This window comes from Pelobates fuscus, chromosome 4 (genome assembly GCF_036172605.1).
Source record: "Pelobates fuscus isolate aPelFus1 chromosome 4, aPelFus1.pri, whole genome shotgun sequence".
NCBI classification, from domain to species: Eukaryota; Metazoa; Chordata; class Amphibia; order Anura; family Pelobatidae; genus Pelobates; species Pelobates fuscus.
In genome coordinates, this window is record NC_086320.1 from 167,023,243 (window position 1) to 167,043,746 (window position 20,504).

At 36.5% G+C, this 20,504-nt stretch overlaps 1 protein-coding gene across 1 annotated transcript in view; it reads right to left on the bottom strand.

Annotated features, from left to right (window-relative positions):
* Positions 1 to 20,504, bottom strand: part of RIOK1 (RIO kinase 1) — a 30,353-nt gene that overhangs the window by 3,040 nt on the left and 6,809 nt on the right. Inside the window, exons 2-13 of the mRNA XM_063450530.1 lie at positions 19,156 to 19,339; positions 18,470 to 18,560; positions 12,938 to 13,007; positions 12,006 to 12,048; positions 11,469 to 11,561; positions 10,178 to 10,290; positions 9,276 to 9,356; positions 8,670 to 8,756; positions 6,026 to 6,163; positions 4,068 to 4,171; positions 1,643 to 1,749; positions 476 to 541 (exon numbers count right to left, since the gene is read on the bottom strand). Coding sequence (XP_063306600.1) covers positions 476 to 541; positions 1,643 to 1,749; positions 4,068 to 4,171; positions 6,026 to 6,163; positions 8,670 to 8,756; positions 9,276 to 9,356; positions 10,178 to 10,290; positions 11,469 to 11,561; positions 12,006 to 12,048; positions 12,938 to 13,007; positions 18,470 to 18,560; positions 19,156 to 19,339 — 1,177 coding nt within the window. The remainder of the gene's footprint in view (positions 1 to 475; positions 542 to 1,642; positions 1,750 to 4,067; positions 4,172 to 6,025; positions 6,164 to 8,669; positions 8,757 to 9,275; positions 9,357 to 10,177; positions 10,291 to 11,468; positions 11,562 to 12,005; positions 12,049 to 12,937; positions 13,008 to 18,469; positions 18,561 to 19,155; positions 19,340 to 20,504) is intronic.

A 20,504-nucleotide genomic window follows, 5' to 3' on the forward strand; every position in this document is an offset into this window, starting at 1 on the left:
ATAGTTGCAAAACAGAGATTTCACAATAGGTCCTGGACATAGTTACATGTAGGATTTGTCAGGTACCGGTTTAGAGAATATCCACTGGAGAAAAACAAACAAATACTGCATAGAACACAGAGTTCCATGTTCTCATGGAAAGAGACTAGAGTAGCAAGCAGAGGAAGAGTTTGATATATATTACAACTACAGGGGGCATTACTTTATAACAACTCAAGTTTAACTAGGACATTTGCTTCCCCACTCATGGCTTGGAATATGTGTACATGACGCTATGTAAGGACTGGAGCAGTGAGTCCGAGGTATACAAATATGTGAAGTACATTGTGATTTATATTAAGATTCCAGGCTATTTTCCTTATATTACAGTTTGGAAAATCTCCATGAAGTTTCAGTGTATCAGTTTGAACCACACCCTAATTGCTTGTCTAGACGCGATAGTCCAAACATTACGTCATAGATCCGCTTTACCCACCTCTTCATCAACCTTATCTTGACTCGATTTCTCTTCCTCTGTTCTCTGGGCCGCTCGTTCAATTGCCTGTAAAATATTAATTTGCAAAACAAATATAAAAACAAATACATATGTGAAGGTTGTTAATATTCTAAATCAAATACCATAACAACATTTTAAAATTGTTTAGTGGCAGGGTTGATAAAAATAAGCATATAGTGACATCTAGTGGCCAATGAATGCAGTACCATGTCTTGCGTTTTTATATTTAACTATACAAACTTAACATGTGAATGTGAGTACCACAATATCTTCCTCTGAAAATTTCACAGCAATTCCATTCCACCCACTACAGTACAATGCATCTTTTTTCCCTTGCCTCCTACTGATTGTGAGTCACAAGCAAATGCCCACAGCTGTACAGTCTAGACTAGAGGTAAAACATTAGCATCTTCCCTGGATGGTATTAAGGGTGTAGTCAGGAATCACCACAGACTCCGACAGTTTGAGTAAGTTAGTAAAAGTATGAGGCTGCACTGTTCCCAATCTAATCCCCATTTGCAAGCAGTACTACATACCGAACATACAACCACATCTCAAATGCTGCTACCAATCTGGAGTCAGGAGGCACTAAGTTACCATATACAGCAAACAGACGATCAAGCATGAGGTTGATAATATAATATATTACATATTGCACTACGCTGTTGAATTTGTTGGCGCTTTATAAATAATATATATTTATTTTGTTTTAAAAATTATTTGCCAGTTGCAGCTCATACACCTCCTAATCCTGGTAGCCCATTCATCCTCTTTTCAAAGTTCTGTTTTCTGATTGTTTAGGAGTTCTCTTCCTGTTTCCCAGTGAGTAAGAAGGCCTCATTGTGGTGCAAAACGGTGTTAGTGCAAACACATTAATGCGCTGCATGAAGTCTCAATCCATACAGTTCTGTGCAGGATGTCACCCCACATATAATTACAGTGTGGGCAGCACAGAGCACTACATAATGCACGCTTTTGATTCCTACCCGCAACAGTTTGATCCTAGAACCAACAACAAGCAGCTACTGCCTTATTTTCCACCCAGGACTGATGCCATTAAAATATACAATTTTTGAGAACCTAGTCATATCAGTGACTGAAATATATTCCTGTATACGTGTAAAGCAAATCGTAAGCCAATATTACCTTATCTAAATATGCATCCATGTTGTCCTCTGTAATTGAAGGATCAATGATAAACTCAAACAGCTCTCGCACAGTCATTACTGCAACACCATACTTCACAAAGAAATCTGTTACCAAAGAAACAACCATTAGCATTACTTAAATGAACGATATACAAGTAGCTAAAAGGACATGCGAGATGCTATAATTGTTAACATGCTATAGACAATATATGTAATTCTCATCTTTGTATGTAATGTCTTTCCGAATAATGGAAAAATTAATAAATTACTATATATTAAAAAAAAAAGAAAAGGGGGAGAGAGACTGCAGATTTAAATCTCACATCACAGGTAAAAACATAATGCTGTCAATAAAAAAACAGTGGAGCGCTGTATACCTATAGTGCAACAATAGTAGAAATTTGTGTGCAAAAAATAAATTCAAAATGAGATATGGACACTTAACTTAAATGTACATTTACATGTCCATCAAAGATTACAATCTAAGACAGTTAAGTGTCCATATCTATTTTTATTTTTTGCACACACAAATTTGTACTATTGTTGCACTTTAAAGGCATACAGCGCTCCACTGTTTTTTATTGACATTTCACTATTTTGTGAGTTTTTGGAGGATTGCACATTCAGTGTGGTAGCAGCTGCAAACAAATTTAGGATTTTATATTATTACTGAGCACAGGTTTTAACACATAACGTTTATTGTTTAAAACATAACAGTCAAAAACTAAGAGCTATATGCAGTTTAAAAAAAAAAAAAAAAAATATGTTTTTATTTCTAAGATTTTGATTGCCATACTTTAAATCTTCTCTGTTAACTCTGTGCGCCTGATCATGATGGCTTTCAGGGGTAAGACCGCCTTACTACACTCTCCACAGTTACTACAGGATTCTGGGGAACAACACTAACTTATTTTAAGGGTCACAAACTCCTCCCTCACCACATCCAATAGAAATAAAAAAAACATATAATAATAATAATCAGGAAATAAAAAGACTTGTAAGAATCTGCAATCAAAGTATCACCTGAAGAAACAGGTGGAGCAGGGGTTTATTATATTGCTTAAACTGGATCAGGGTATATCAACCCCTAAATGTACAATAATATTAATATCTAACTAAAAATAAGCAAGTTAGCCAGCAGCAGCTAGAATAGGTAAAATATACACCACGAAAAATAATATAGCTAATATAATAAATATAGTTTGTACTACTGACAACACTTAAAAATGAACTTAAAGGACCACTATAGGCACCCAGACCACTTCAGCTTAATGAGCTTAATGAAGTGGACTGGGTGCCAGGTCCATCTAGGTTTAACCCTTTTTGCTGTAAACATAGCAGTTTCAGAGAAACTGCTATGTTTATAATAGGGTTAATCCAGCCTCTAGTGGCTGTCTCAATGACAGCCGCTAGAGGCGCTTCCGCGCTTCTCACTGTGATTTTCACAGTGAGAAGACGCCAGCGTCCATAGGAAAGCATTGATAATGCTTTCCTATGAGACTGGCTGAATGCGCACGCAGCTCTTGCCGCGCATGCAGCCGGTGACGGAAGAAGAGGGAGTAAAAAAGGTAAGAGATTAACCCTTTCCTCTCCCTTCAGGAGAGTGCCTGGAAAACGATTTAAAAATAAATGTCCCAGATAGCAAAACCCTAAAGTAAAAAAATAAGATTCAAAACAAATGTGTCAGTTAGGATCGGAATAATGTTGCAACAATGTTACAACAAGATATTAATGTTGTAACAGTCAGACGTTCTTGCTTCATTTTATAGTACTATTATTTATAGATAAGAGTAGCAGATCCTCAATATAGTGATATGGGAGAATGAAAATATACAATTTTAGGTATATATTTTACCTATTCTAGATATCACCCTCTAGCTATGTTGCTAATTGTTAGTTAGATAATATTACAATTAAAAACAGGTTGATTTTTTAGTGTTGTGTTTGATCAGCTAAGACTTTAGATGGCAATATCTAAGGCTATCAGCAGTTACTGCTCTATCTCCCTGTGATGATGGGTTGTCTTACAATGTCTAACTCAATGCTGAGCATCCGTCACTGCAATACAATAACATACAACATAATTGTGGCAAACTAGTGCCTAGTTAAACGGAGTCTAGATATTAAAAGGTAAATGGATATATTACACAATAATCTGTAAATAGCTAAATAATTGTGCCAGGGCTTATGCTGCTTTTGGAGAACATATTACCTTCTAACGACAACCAACAATTGGCAAAAGATTACAGGAGTTGAAGTTTAAAATAAATACACTGGGCCTATATTGGTCAGCCCTACCTCTTGCTGCTTTAAAAAAAAAAAAAACTTTGGTCCCAAATTAATTTTGTACACAATGGCAATGCATTAATGACAGGTCAGTTTTATTTATTTTATAGCAAAAAGAAAAAAAGTTCCAGTTTTACCATTTACATTGGCACAGTCTTTCCGAAGGAACTCTAGAGCATGTGGGTGATCATGCTCCACAGACTGTGAGACATCAATTATATACACTTTTCCATTGTTATACCTAAAAAAAAAATAAAAAAAATTTTAAAAATGGAATTAATGAATTGAGAAAAAACAAACAAACAAAAAAACAGACTAATGAGTAAATGCAATATACAATCACAGAAACAATGATTACGATCATATCTAGGGATTTTTATTGGCATTTATCTAGCGCAAACTTATTCCACAGTGTTACGTAATATTCTAAAGGGGGAGATTTGCAGTATCTCACAAGAGTGAGTACACCCCTCACATTTTTTGTAAATATTTTATTATTTCTTTTCTTGTCACAACACTGAAGAAATGACACTCTGCTACCATGTAAAGTAGTAAGTGTACAGCCTGTATCAAAGTGTAAATTTGCTGACCCCACAAAATAACTCAACACATAGCCATTAATGTCTAAAACCGTTGGCAACCAAAAGTGAGTACACCCCTAAGTGGAAATAATATATTGTGTTTGTTGTGTTTTTATATATTACAATAAAGTATATTTTTATTTGTCTACTAGTTCCTGAAACTTCAATTGTGGAGAATTACTTCACTGGGACCATCTACACAACACTAGTCTGAGTGGGGATATCATATCTACCGAGTTCAGAGCCAACCTAAAGGCTCTGAAATATGTGAGTATCCTTTGCACAGATACCACTTTATACAGTCTGGGCTGTCATTTTTATGCTTTTATTAACAGGTTTAACCTCTCCCTTCTGACGAGCCTGGTCGGGTGAAACGCGCGCGTCAAGGGATTTATCATGCCGCTTGACTTATTAATATGACCATAATTATTTAAGCTTGCACTTTATTTCTTTCCTTGCACTGGGTTAACCGGGAGGGCTATCTAAACATAGCGAATTCATTATTATCATTCTTAACTATATTTTTCTACTATTCGCAATCATTATATCTCTGCCCTACTCTTTGAGCACAATATACTAACGTGCTTTTTCTCATTAAGCCTATTGTCAGGATTAGCTTGAACTACTTTGAGATCACTGAGGTTTACTGTTAGCTTCAATTTGATACCAAGCACTTCCTAACAGCTCAGTTTACGGTTAGTTCCTATTTTGATACTAAGTGTTACCTAACAGCTCAGTTGATCCGATACATTCTTTCAGCTATACCTATTACTGAGCCTATGCTATTGCATTGTTAGTTAGGCTCTTTATTCTTAGGCATGACATAATATCTCCTTTTTTTAGGCTTTCTTTGATACTATTTCAGCCTTCCTCCTATAATGTGTACTAGACATTACCTCCTGGTGAGCACAGACGTGTGCTCCAGTGCATAAGACATATATATAGTGCAACTTAGAATCCTCTTACTATTAGCAATCAAGCCATGTTTTTTTATTTACTATATTTGTTATTTATTTTCATCTTAGGTTTCCACCATTTATTTAGTTTGTGTGTTTACACTCAGGGTGATTGCTATTTTTGCAATTTTTAATACAATATATAATAAATTATTTTTTTGTTTTCAATTTCTCTAAGCCTCTTACTGATATTTCAGCCTATTTTCAATACCTTTTAAGGTATCCCCAGTACCTTTTACACTGGTACACTACCTTTACTTCTTCTTTACCTATTTTCACTAGGGCTTACTCCCCCTCTTCCTTAGTGTACCAGATTGAGCTGTATCCAAGTTGTTCTTTAACCTCAACTACTGCTGCTATTTTTATTTTTCCCTTAACAGTTGTGCGCTATCACCTTACTTTTCTCAAAGATCTTTAGAAATACTTGACTGGAGCACAAATATAGCAATAAATGCTGCCTAAGAGCAGGAGACTCCTGAACAAATAGTGAAAACAGCAAGATGAAGTGTCAAAACATTTGCAGGTCCATTAATACATTTCTGATGGCATGTTACTTACAGCATATTGAATTCACTAAGATCGGCATGCACAAGTCTCGCATCTTGGTACATTCTTCTCATGTAATGTATAACATCCAAATAGAGCTCCCGGGCTTTGGATTCAGATATCTGAGCATTCTTCAGAAGTGGAGCAGGACTGAAGTAAGAAACAGGAATTGGATGTAACCCAGATATTAACTTTAACAAAATGCATTTTTGACACAAATATTCCATGGGCAATTACATACATATGTTAACATTTTTGGGTAATAAATGTTACCCGATGAGATTATTTCCAAGTCACTTTTGTTCTCTTCAGCAAATTACTTATCTAAACATTATATTAGTTTTAACGTTTTTTTAAATATATATTACAATTATATTGAGACTACCCATTGGTAAATTGCTGAATATATTAATATTATTTATATAGTGCCAGCAAATTCCATAGCGCTGTACAATGGGTGGACTAACAGACACATAATTGTAACCAGACAAATGGACGCACAGGAACAGAGGGGTTGAGGGCCCTGCTCAATGAGCTTACATGCTAGAGGGAGTGGGGTATAGTGATACGAAGGGTATAAGTAGGGGTAATGAAATAGGTTGCTAGAAAAGTATAATACATTTAAGTGTCAGTCATCACAAATGGGATGTAACAAGCTATGACAAAGGGCAGGAAGACAATTTCACCTAGAAAACTTACAATACAGGAACCCATGGATTATTGCTCCTGAATCATAAAGTATACCATACACATCTGATGGGACTGCTGACTGAATTACTTCAACAACATAACCCTAAAAGTTGAGACATTACAAAACAGCCAAACTGGGTAAAAAGTAAGCCATGCTCTCAGCTTAGCTATTCCTAACCCAAACCTGAAAGCCAGGCTGAATTCATCAGGAAGAACTGAAATGTCGACTTTTTGCGTGTATATTGAATAAATTGAATTACATAAGAAGTATGTGCTTACCTATCTTGGCGCAGTATTAATTTTATGGCAGAGCACCGGGTAATACATATTTTTCTACAATTGCAGTGCAAGGCATTTCTTGGAGATATATGTTAAGGCTTTGCCTGGCGTTGTGGGAGGGTCTTAAATTACCTTTTTAACCCCTTAAGGACCAAACTTCTGGAATAAAAGGGAATCATGACATGTCACACATGTCATGTGTCCTTAAGGGGTTAAGGGGACTCCACCTTCCTCGGCACCGTTTCTGGTCTAGTGATTTGCATGTCCCCTCCCTCCACTCCCTCTAGTCACTATATACCTTTAATCACACTTTTTGTGTGGGCCCTCTATATTTACAGGCCTACTGCATTATCGGTTCAGGCACACCACAACCGACTTTTTCCTTTCTTTAAATTACGCTATTCCTAACTTTCTCACTATCACTCTATACAGGCTTTTTTGCCCCTAAAACACACACACACACACACACACACACACACAATATATATATATGTGTGATTAGAAAATATGTCCCCATGTGGATAGTAAATTTGCAAAATCTTTGCTCTAGAACCAGTCCATATGTGATAGCATAAATACTTTAGATTGATAACATGCTATACTACCAAACTAGTCAGAGGAGCTTTACTGAAGTCACTTAGAATTTTAACACCTTAAGGCTTAATGACTGTGCATGATATCATGACAACATGTTTCCCTCAGGCCGGAATATTTACCTAAACCGGAATGTACCATCGAAACAAAAATTGCTTTGTGTGTGAGCAGATGCAACACTCGTGGACAATCTCCATGTGATCCACAAACAGAGTAATGCAATAAAAATGTATTTATTTTTAATTTTTTTTTAAATCCTGTTCAGGTGAAACATGTTTCCGGGGGATTCACAGACTCTATAGTATTTTCCTTTTTTTATTCTTGTAACTTTGTTTTTAATTATATTTTATTAAAAATATTGTTAAGTTGGGAACCTATACCGTAGCACCCTGATTCCTGTATAACAGATATATATCCAATAAGGATGTGTCAACCTGATTGGCACTAACACTTTTTACCTGGAGCGTGGTACATTTAGCCTCCTGCAACTGTGAGCAAGGTATTATAAGATTCTACAATTGCATGCCTAAGCATACTGCACAAGGTTGCTTTTTATTTTTCTCTTTGGAGGGAGTTATAGTCACTTATAACGCTCCACTCACACTTTTATTTAGGTGGAATCACCCGATTACTGTATTGTTTTTTTGAATTCTGAATAAAAGGGTTGCATGATGTTCCAGAACTTAATGAGCCTGGCATCCCGTGCTGTCAAACAGCATCTTGGAACCCAAGTGGCATGCCGACAGAGCAAAGCCTAGTCCCCAAACTGTCAAAGATTACAGGACAGAAAACCACTTAAAACTGTGGATAAGTAGGTTAAGTGTATTATGTTAATATTGGATTATCACAAGGAAGTGAATTGTAAATTATTGAATTATCATATGCCATAAACCGCTGCCTAGGGGTTCAGTACTTTGCATTAGCTTGACGTATGAGCAGACCTAAATGTTTGCACAAACTAATAGATACAGATGAATAAGTGGTTGACGTGAGGCAGGATTTGCCAGAAAGCTTTACTAACTCTGTAAGCTTTGACTCAAGCTGAGATGAAGCAAAAATGGAATCTGGTATTATTTTTTTAAAAGTGACTCACGTGTCTTTTTTACCAATGAAATCCATGAGGAGCACATGGCTTCTTAGCATGATAGGCTCTGGGCACGGAATTCCCGCTGTGTTCAGCCTGTAAAGAAATTAATCAAGAAAAGATATCCAGACTGGAAGAAAAATAAAGAAAATCTGGAGATGTATCTTTATATTATACAAAATTACATTACGGTTACTAGAAAGGATTTGACGTATTTGCACATGTGCATTACAGATCATCACTGACACATACAGCTGGATCAATCCAAAATTAACAGCCTCATCGATCATATGGAATGAATGCATGAAGTGTGGAACAATATTGTTAATGCTCTGGAAATTAAGCAATTAGTCTGTTGTTTTCCGTGCTGGTTGACTCATTTCTAGAACTGTAATTTGCTATTACTAAATAAATGTTTACAGCAAATGTAAATCCAGTTTGTTCAACCTTACATGCATATTTCTTTTTATTATTGAGTGTTACAGTTAGTTTTTTGGTCTCTTTAGAGAAATAACGAATATTGTACTCTTTATTGCTTAATCCTAATTTCATAATAAACATTTAATAAAATGAATTACAAAAAAGAACAATGAAAATTTAGAGGACACTTCTTACCTTATTAAATTTCTCATTTCTTTTTCTGCCCAAGTTTTCACCATTTTTCTGGGGTTTCCCTTGCAGTAGCCATGCCGAAATCTAAAACAAGCAAAACAAGTGTCTAATCAGAAGTAGGACTTTGCTGGTATATCTGTACACTTAAGTCATCTTTGATTGCCATAGTACTAAGAAACTCTGTGGATGTTCACTGCATAGCAGACAGGTAAACTAATATAATATAATAATATGGCATAACGTGTTTTATTTTGGTTGCAAAACAAGGAGGAAATCAGATGATGGCATGAAACTTACCTAGACACAAATGTATGGTTAAAGGACCACTATAGTGCCAGGAAAACATACTCGTTTTCCTGGCATTATAGTGCCCTGAGGCTGCCCTCACCCTCAGGGTCCCACTCCCGTGGTGCTGAGGGGGGAGGAAGGGGTTAATCGCTTACCTTTTTTCCAGCGCCGGGCTCCCTCGGCGCTGGAGACTCTCCTCCCTCTTCTTCCGTCACCGGCTGAATGCGCATGCGCGGCAAGAGCCTCGCGCGCATTCAGCCTGTCCATAGGAAAGCATTATCAATGCTTTCCTATGGATGCTGGAGTCTTCTCACTGTGAAAATCAATGAGACAGTCACTAGAGGCTGGATTAACCCATATGTAAACATAGCAGTTTCTCTGAAACTGCTATGTTTACAGAAAAAAGGGTTAAACCTAGCTGGACGAGGCACCCAGACCACTTCATTAAGCTGAAGTGGTCTGGGTGCCTATAGTGGTTCTTTAAATAGCATTGCATAAATACCAAATTAACCTTTCACCTCTTAGTGCATCATAATAGTAATAAAATCAGTCATAACCAAACAAAAACTGATTACTCCCATTATGGTCAATTCACATGACTGGGGGTGCCTTCTTACCTGAACTCCCCACTAACATATTTATCACGATCTTTAAACATCAAAATTGAAGTTTTGTATATCTTGATTGCTCTGCTTTCACCACTGGAAGTGCTTGCATGGTAAACATTGGCCTAAAACAAAAATGAACAGAAACATTTAACACAAAACATACAGAACTAATACATTACAGACTAGGATAGGTTGCTTCATTTTGCCCTCTCTAGGTTTTAGAATTTATTTTTTAATGAACAATTAAATATATCTCTTAAGGACTGTGACTGTGTGTTACATGAATCAGGTCTTTAAATAGCTGACTTTGCATGTCCGACTCATTTGGAGGAAGCAGTGTGGTTTCAGGATAATGATGTTGAAAAAGCAGAAAATCTCATGTTGGCATAGCAGCTCCGCAAAACAAATCGTATTGGCACAGAACGATAAATTAAACAAATCAATTACTTATAGCTTCAAGTGAGAATTTTTTTTTTAAATATAAATCCTATTACTGATATTTATTACACATTTTTATACTTGTAGAAGTAATGAAAATTGTTCACGTAAGAAATATTACACGTACTTTCAATAAACTTTGAGCGATAAAAATGCAAGAGAAGAACAGGAGTTCTGTGAAGCACCATTAATGGAATCTCAAAAGGAAATAAAACTATTTAAATTTAACAATTTAGTAGATACACCTAAAGGGAAAACATGCATGCATTTAATTATACATTTTTTCATTGGGTGTATCTAAAAACAGATTGCAAAAGATGCAGGTCTCTAGTCTTCAGCATTTGCAAGCCTTCTCATTCTACCCAAGCCCAGGATTTCTGTGGCTGTCTAATCACAGACTTCCCAATGCAGCTCATTGATAGTTTTTTGCAAGGCAGGTGCTCTGGGCACTTGCCTGTCTCTTGAGTTATCTCCATGGAGCTAAACTACTTGGAAGTTACATAACTGGTTGTCTGATTGACAGTCAGGGGGTGTAACAAGGTTAATTTATAAAAGTGCAATATCTATTGAAATCTGTACTATTAGTATAAAATTAAATTAAAAAAACTAGTGCTTTACGTGTGTGTATTTAAGACTTTTGGGGAACATAGTGAGCAAAGGAATTCAAAAGAACTAGATAGGGGAATTGCACAATTTTTGACCAAAATGGACATACAGGAAACATTCTCAAGCTCTGCTATTTTGGTCAAACAAATTTCATTCCCTGCTAATTCTCTAAAATTCCCAACCTTGCCGACTTTGTATTTCATGCTTCAAACCATGGGGAAAATGAAAGTCAAACACAACTTGATGAGTAACTTGCCTCTTTTCCTGTGCTGATACAACCATTAATTTCTGATATAACACCTCTTGTAAGCATCTTGAAGAGAATCATTCGAGTCCTTGGATCCAAAACCTTACAAACAAATAGAACGTTAAACACCGTATTTAAAGCATTTGCACAGTTTAACTAAACAAAGATCCAGCATTTATATTTCAAACCTGGAAACAAAAGCAAAAAAAAAAAGGGATATCCTCACATATGAAGTTGTAAAATGGCTGCCTAATACATAGGTTACTGGCAAGTCAGCATTTTACTAAGGACTAAAAATTATCCAGTAGTGCAATGTTGTATAAGTAACGTAATCAGAAAAAGAACGTACCAGCTGATCCAAACTGCCCCATGCCGATTGCTCACTTTGAACATTCTGCCCCATTAAGAAACTACTGCAACGCCAAACCTCCATAGAAATATGGAGGTAACAACAATAAATTGAAAATTCATGGAGTGAAAATGAACCATTAGCACAAGGAGAGCAATAGAATACACCTTATTAGTATAAAATAAAACCAGACAAACCTGTTCCACAGTTGCTCTGTCAGATTTATCTTTAACTCGATATCTGATAATGAACAAGAGAAAAAGATTATGTAAACAATTTCATTTCATCAAAAACCTCTCTTACTAAAGAAAATAAGAGCCTTAAGAAAATGAATCTTTGATGAGGTGATAGTTAAATAAAATGAATTTAGGCCAAAATAGTCTATTTGAGAGGAAAACATAAAACCAAAAAAAAAACAGTTCAACACTACGATATTGTGCTCAGCTGAGAGGGTTGGAAGGTCCGAGAGCCCCTTCTCAGGATCTGCACAAGTTCTCAAGCAAATGATGATGAGAAATGACTACACAAATAGTAAAGAGAAGAGAGTCATGGATGGTGTATCTTGATGCAGATAATGCAACTTGTACAAACTAGAACCGCCTCCAGCACCCTGCTTAGTATTGTTTTAAAGGAATACTCCAAGCATGCTGTAGTGATCATGGTTCAAGGAATGCCTACAAAATTTAAGCAGTTAAATCTTTTTACAATGATTTAAACTCCTACCCTGGGGTCTACCACTTGTAGCTCTGAGAGCTAGAAGCACCTACTAGTGCAAGTCCAGCTCAACAGTTTTACTACTTACAGTGCATTTGTGCATTTGTGCCCTGCTACACAAAAAGAATAAGGACTGTACCGTCAATAATTTCATGTTTGGATGATTAATTGAATAGAAACAGATACTTGCACACCTTATAGATGTTTTTTCTGCACTGTGCATTCTAGCATTCAAGGTGTGCTCAATACCTATTTTTCAATCCAAGTAATCTATTTCAATCAACGCAATATGGTGCGCTCACTGTTTCTATTCAATCATTTCTTGTGACAATTTAACCCTAAATGTGCAACATTAAAAGGGGTCTAATCCTTGAGAACAATATTATAGGTGTAAGTAGTAAAAGGGTAGACTCACGTATCTGCATCGTTGTGCCTAGATTTTTCAGTGACTTTATTCATCACAGAATCCGAAAGATTTAGTTTACCTGAAAGACAGAACACAGTAATTTAGCTCAATGTTGTATAGATAAAAAATTTGTTTGTTTTTTTTATACATTTTGCCAAGTTCCATAGAACTAATAGTTGTACAATACTAGTGAACAATTCACATTAACAAACTTCTGAAAATAGACACAGAATTCATTAAATTGCATAAAATATAAACATACATATTTATATATTAAGAAAACACCGATATGCCACAGAAAAAGAGTGTGTGTGGCTCTGACAGTTGCAGCAACCCAGATTCAGTCTGGGTCATAACATTCTCTTCATGTTTAATATAACTTAGCTGTGAGATATCACCATGCTTTTTGACTTGACTTCAGAACATGATATGTTCTCCAATTATTTTTTGACACAGCAACTCTGTCCTGAAGTCCATCTCACAAATGAATTTCATACATACTTCTAGCAATTGCCAATATTGCCAATATTCTAGCAATATTTTAGTTATTTATTCTTACATGTTATTTTTTAAATGCAAATTCAATAGGGTTTTTGGAAAAGCAACTCCAACACCTGCCATGTTATTCTATATTATTAAAACAACAAAATGTCTTTAGGAAAAAAAAAAAAATCTTTATAGAGTCTTGCTGGGAAAACCCACTTACCGGTATTTGGGGAGTAAAAAAAAAAACTGTTAAAAACTGCCCATTATCCATATGGTTTCAAAAGAATTGGGTAAAAAAAAAAATTTAAAAAAAGGTTGTATTGCATAGTAAAATACTAAAGAATACGTTTTCCTCTTTTAATTAATCTGTTGATATAAAGGAAAACAAATCCGTAATTCAGGCTATTCTGGCATCTTAGTTACATGACTAAATTTATTTGTATTTTAAATACATTTTTCCCGAACTTAACTGCTTACTTTAGGGCTGCGAAATAAACTAGTGAAGGCTGGTGAAGTTTAATGCTGGTATTTCATTAAACGCTACCCCTTGAAATTGACTGTCCCCACCTATTGGATTCTGACCCACTTAGATGTACTGTACACCCCTGACCAATGAGAGACACCATGTCCTTTTCAACCTGATTGGCTTATGGTTGCATTGCACAAAACAATAATAATAAGCTTATATATAACATATGCATTAATTCATTAAAATCAGAACTGCAATTGAAAGTTGAATGGCAAAGCTTAAGACAAATAACCAAGCTATGATTATAGTAAAGTTAACAAGGTCTCCAAACCAGCTACTTTTGCCTAAATTTAGCAATTTCTATTTCAATTCTCTGCAGTTTGGAGTTTAGTGCATAATATGGAACCTCAAATGTAATTCTACAGTGCCATTTAGAGTCACAATTGACATAGCAGCACAATAGACAAACAATGCTTAGTTGGTATTGTGTCTTTAAATGTAATCCACATATGGCAGAAAAAGAGGGGGCTGCCCTAACACCACTATAGACCAGTCTTCATGGATATAAACCATAGATTTAGTAATTCAAGATGATTGAGTGGTCTTTTAACCCCTTAACACCGCAGCCAAATGTACAAGTTGTGAACGAAACAAAACGTAAACAAAACCTGGCATTTGCGCTATATGTCTGTCCAACCGTAATTCACCTCTTTCATATTAAATGCACCCCCCCTTATTATATATCATTTTATTCAGGGGAAACAGGGCTTTCATTTAATATCAAATATTTAGATATGAAACATAATTTAATATGAAAAAAATGGGAGAAAATAAGATTTTTTTTGATTTTTTTCGTTCTTCATGACATTTTAACTGTCAATGTCATAATACTGTTTGCTTTTACTGCAATAAAATACACATATTTGTATTCAGCAAAGTCTCACGTGTAAAACAGTACCCCCTATGTACAGGTTTTATGGTGTTTTGGGAAGTTACAGGGTCAAATATAGCGTGTTACATTTGAAATTGAAATTCGCCAGATTGGTTACGTTGCCTTTGAGACTGTATAGTAGCCCAAGAAATAAATTTACACCCATAATGGCATACCATTTGCAATAGTAGACGACCCAAGGTATTGCAAATAAGCGATGTCCAGTCTTTTTTAGTAGCCATTTGGTCACAAACACTGGCCAAAGTTAGCGTTTGTATTTGTTTGTGTGTGAAAAATGCAAAAAACGCCAATTTTGGCCAGTGTTTGTGACTAAGTGGCTACTAAAAAAGACTGGACATACCCCATTTGCAATACCTTTGGTTGTCTACTATTGCAAATGGTATGCCATCATAGGGGTAATTTTCATTCTTGGGCTACCATAGGGTCATAAAGGCAACGTAAGCAATCTGGCGAATTTTAATGTGAAAAAAATTAAACACAAGCCTTATATTTGACGCTGTAATTTTTGAAAACACCATAAAACCTGTACATGAGGGGTACTGTTGTACTCAGGAGACTTCGCTGAACACAAATATTTGTGTTTCAAAACAGTAAAAAGTATTGCAGCAATAATATCGTCCCTGTAAGTGCTGTTTGTGCGTGAAAAATGCAAAAAACGTCACTTTTACTGGCGATATCATGGTTGTAATACATTTTACTGTTTTGAAACACTAATATTTGTGTTCAGCGAAGTCTCCCGAGTAAAACAGTACCCCCCATGTACAGGTTTTATGGTGTCTTGGAAAGTTATAGGGTTAAATATAGTGCTAGCAAATTAAATTCCCTATACTTTCGGCATGGGTGGTCAGGCAGGTCCCGCTAATTGTAATTAATTAGGATACCTAATTATGTAAAATTATTACATAAATATATGTGTAGAATTAATATATGTGTATATATATACATATGTGTATATATACACGTTTATATATATATATATATATATATATTTTTTAATATTTTTATTTATATATAGGTATATATAGTGATATATACGTATATATTTATGTATATAGATATATATATTATTTCGTTATAAGTGTATTTTGATATAAATATATATATATATTAATATCAGAATACAGTTAGAACGAAATAAAACACATCTATATATTTAATATTTTATTTTTAATTATTTTTTTTTTTAATTTTTTTACGTATTATTTTTTTTTATATTATTTATAAATATATATATATAACCATAATTATATATATATTTAATCAGTATCAGTCTACGTGTAATTTGATATTAATATATATATATATTAATATTAAAATACACCTAGACGGTGTATGTGTATGTGTGTATATATATACTTAGATCATATATATAACATATATATATGATCTAAGTATATATATATATTTTTTTTTTTACACTTTTAACTTAATTTTATTTTATTTTCAGCCAGCAGGGGGACCAACTGTCATTACAGTTGGTCCCCCTGCTGGCAATGCAGCAGGCAGCTATACCGGCCATGTGATTGTGAGGTCCTCGCAAGGACCTCATTCTCACATGGCCGGGAGGGCTCCTGGAGGGCGGACGTGCCGCGGGGGGCTCCCTGGGAGTCCCCCGAACCGCGATCGCTGGCGTGGGACCGCCAGCGACCGGGTAAGTTACTAAAAACCGGAGGGCGTACTATTACGTCCGGCGGCGTTTAGAGCCGCTTTTAAAAGGACGTAATAGTACGCCCTCCGGTCTTAAGGGGTTAAAAAAGAAAAAGAAAAGCAGAGGTAGTCAAAGAATTCCAACAGTTATTGGAATAACACGAAAACTGACCATATTAGAGTACCACTGATTTATAGAGCACAGGTAGGCAAGGCTTGGGTGGTTTGAACACATCACTAAGAAGCAATCTGACCAAGAATGATGTTAAAGGCGACAAGCTGGAGACAGATAAGCTAACTGCAAATGAACTGGAATTAAGTGTCACAACTAGTAAATTATAGAGAAAAGCTTGTCATCTGATTTGCAGATGATTAACATCTCAAGGAATTCAAAATTCTATAAAGAATAATTTGTAAAATTAAGTAACGTTTTGAAAATTTCCTTAATCACCAGGTTATTCTTGAGTTTAAAAGAGAAAATCTGGGGGGGCGGGGCCGGACCGCCAAGCAGAGCAGACGCATGGCACTATAGCTCCTGCTATTTTCAGCAATTTGGTCCCAAAAACGCAACTTCTGGAGCTGAGTCACAACAGGCAACTGCACTGAGAAGTGCCAGTACTGGAGAACAAATCAGCGACCTAATTCTGGGCCCCCTTTTGGGGGGGGGAACACTGAACCCTAAGACCGAGGCCTAGTCAAGCCTATACAGGCGGTGAGTAGGGTGGACGGCCTGGCTGCAGCATGGGGGTCCCCTAATTCAGTGGGGTGATGGCCCTGCTTCCCCCCCCTTTGGGCCGGTGGGGGTCATCCCAGCCTACCCTGGGGCTCTTACCCGAGCGGAGACTTCACCTAAGATGGCGGCTGGGCCTGAAAGACACGCTATGGAGGAAGAGGCTTCTCCTTGGGGCTCTTGGCGCTCACTGCGGGCTACTCAGAGAGAAATCATTTGAGCAACCTACCTAACCTGAGACCGGACCTGGAGTGCTCCAATCGACACCGAGGACCTTGAGCGGAGACCAATTGACTGGCAAAGCAGATCCAGGGGTACTCAGGCTGCAAGCTGGCACGATACGGTGAAGCCGAGCCACACACACACAACGGCTGCGGTTTACTATGAAGACCTCACACATACCCAGCTCCCAACTGCAACCGACCACAGCTTAATTATTCACAGATTGAGCTGAGAAACACAGAACTGTGGCCTGCCAGTGATGGGAGTTGGCTGCTCTCTGTACAGGGACTGGGGCTGGGGCTGCCTACTTTCTGCCTCCTGAATAACCACAATCAGGATCACGTCCACCTCTCCTCAGGGAGGAGAGTCTCTGTCCGGGGACCCAGGGTTCTTTAAACACGGTGGCATAAATTTTCCTTTTTTTTCCCCCCAAGCAACACTAACCATGCCATCTTGCCTAGCAAACCTGTCTCTCTCACTCAATCTATATTAATTATGATTTCAGTTTTAGCCTGCACTTCCATCTCTCCAGCCTGTTAATTTAGCTAATATGTCTAAACAGATTTACAATTAACCTACTCAGACAAATATAACTGTACTGCATGTATACAATCTGTTAGCTCTTGACGCAAAATGCTAATAATATGCTCAGATAGTGCAGTGATGTGGCCTTATGTACCAAGCAAGTCTCAGCTATGTCCAGCTAGCATGTTAATCCCCATAGGCTGCATGATTGACCAGTTTACTTGATTACTAAATATTGAGACAGGCGGATCTTTTGTGCAACCATGATTCAATAACCTCTAACATGTTTCCCCTCCTGAATATAAAAAAAACAAAACTGTGCTATGTATTTTAATGCCATACCTATGTTAATGTATGTTTCCGTACCTGCTTGCACCAGCTATCGTGGCAGTGCAAACATGATTGTTCACGCTAACCACAAATAAAACAAAGAATTATATAAAAAAAAAAAAAAAAAAAAAAAAAAAGAAAATCTGTGCCATGATAAAATCCTTTACAATTTAAACTCACCTAAATTAATTTTATGTTCATATTTTTGCAACACTTTGTCTGTCATTGTATAGGCTTTGGTGGAAGCACCATGCATTCCCTGACGATTAGCCTGAAAAAAAAAAAATACATTGCTAAAATTGGATAAGATGAAGGTAAGTTTGTATATAATGTCAGCATGGAACATAGCAGCAGTAAAAATAATTTTACTGAATTTTATCTAAAAATCAAACTAGCTGAATTGGAAATATTCTCCAATTCAACTTTACCTGCAGTTCGACTATTTTGGTTTAGAATTTTAAATTCAGTTTAATATCCTGACAAGTCACACTTTATTGCTCTGTTAAACAAACATTAAACAAACACTGTCATCAAAAACCTACTGAATCTTTTTTGTAATAAAGTCCTATTTGGGTTAGATTTTCTAAGCGTTCTATTCACTTGACGCAACCAGTGAACAAAAGTAAGAAAAATAAACCTATTTTAGATTTGCATAGAAAAATATATAGCTGAATTATGTTCAGTACATGCACTGGTCACTTACCAATGGCTAGGGAGACATTGGGTAGACATTTGTTACATTTATCCATATTAAAAGGAACGCACCAGTCACACAAAGCACTTCAGTTTGTAGAGATATACTTTTTCCCTTATTAAAACCATGTTGCTTCAGGTATTTCCTGCTTTACTAAGAAAACATTGGGTACCTGTGGATTGCACCCTCTTGTGGCTGAATAGCATTTGGTAAGATTTGTGCTGGTTTCATCCCAGTACCAATCATCTTCTTCATCCAGTTCTCTTTCGTCACTATCTTCCTCAAGTTCGTTACATTTATGGGGGGACAGCTCCTGTTTTCTTACAATGAAGCCTTCAAAACTTTCATTGAGATCACTATAAAAAAAATATAGTGCATAATAAATCAAATTGAATATTTTAGGGACACTATAGGCATCAAAGCAACTTTAGCTTAAAGGGACACTATATTCACCTGAACAACTTTAGCTTAATGAAGCAGTTTTGGTGTATAGAACATGCCCCTGCAGCCTCACTGCTCAATCCTCTGCCATTTAGGAGTTAAATCCCTTTGTTTATGAACCCTAGTCACACCTCCCTGCATGTGACTTGCACAGCCTTCCATAAACACTTCCTGTAAAGAGAGCCCTATTTAGGCTTTCTTTATTGCAAATTCTGTTTAATTAAGATTTTCTTATCCCCTGCTATGTTAATAGCTTGCTGGACCCTGCAAGAACCTCCTGTATGTGATTAAAGTTCAATTTAGAGATTGAGATACAATTATTTAAAGTAAATTACATCTGTTTGAAAGTGAAACCAGTTTTTTTTTTCATGCAGGCTCTGTCAATCATAGCCAGGGGAGGTGTGGCTAGGGCTGCATAAACAGAAACAAAGTAATTTAACTCCTAAATGACAGTGAATTGAGCAGTGAAATTGCAGGGGAATGATCTATACACTAAAACTGCTTTATTTAGCTAAAGTAATTTAGGTGACTATAGTGTTATATAAAGCAGTTATATTATTACTATTTTATAGAGCGCCAGCAAATTCCGTAGCGCTGTACAATGGGTGTACTAACAGACACGCATGTAAGCTCATCGAGCAGGGCCCTCAACCCCCTCTGTTCCTGTACGTCCAGTGGTCTGATCTCAATGATGTGTCTGTTAGTCCACCCATTGTACAGCGCTACAGAATTTGTTGGCGCTATATAAATAATAAAATAATAATAATAATAATAATTGTAACCAGACAAGTTGGATGCAAAGGAAGAGGGGGTGAGGGCCCTGCTCTTACAGTGTATACTATAGATCATGCCCCTGCATTCTCACTGTTTAATTCTCTGCCATTTAGGCATTAAATCACTTTTGTTTCTGTTTATGTAGCACTAGTCACAACTCCCCATTTTAAATTTAGATCTTAACTTACTTTACACTTGGCTCATTAACCCCTACCCATCAAAGGGCGTGCTGTGCGGTCCTACAAAAGGAGGGCTATAACGACATATGCCAACAAGGCACACCTCCTCCCATTCAGATATTTAGCC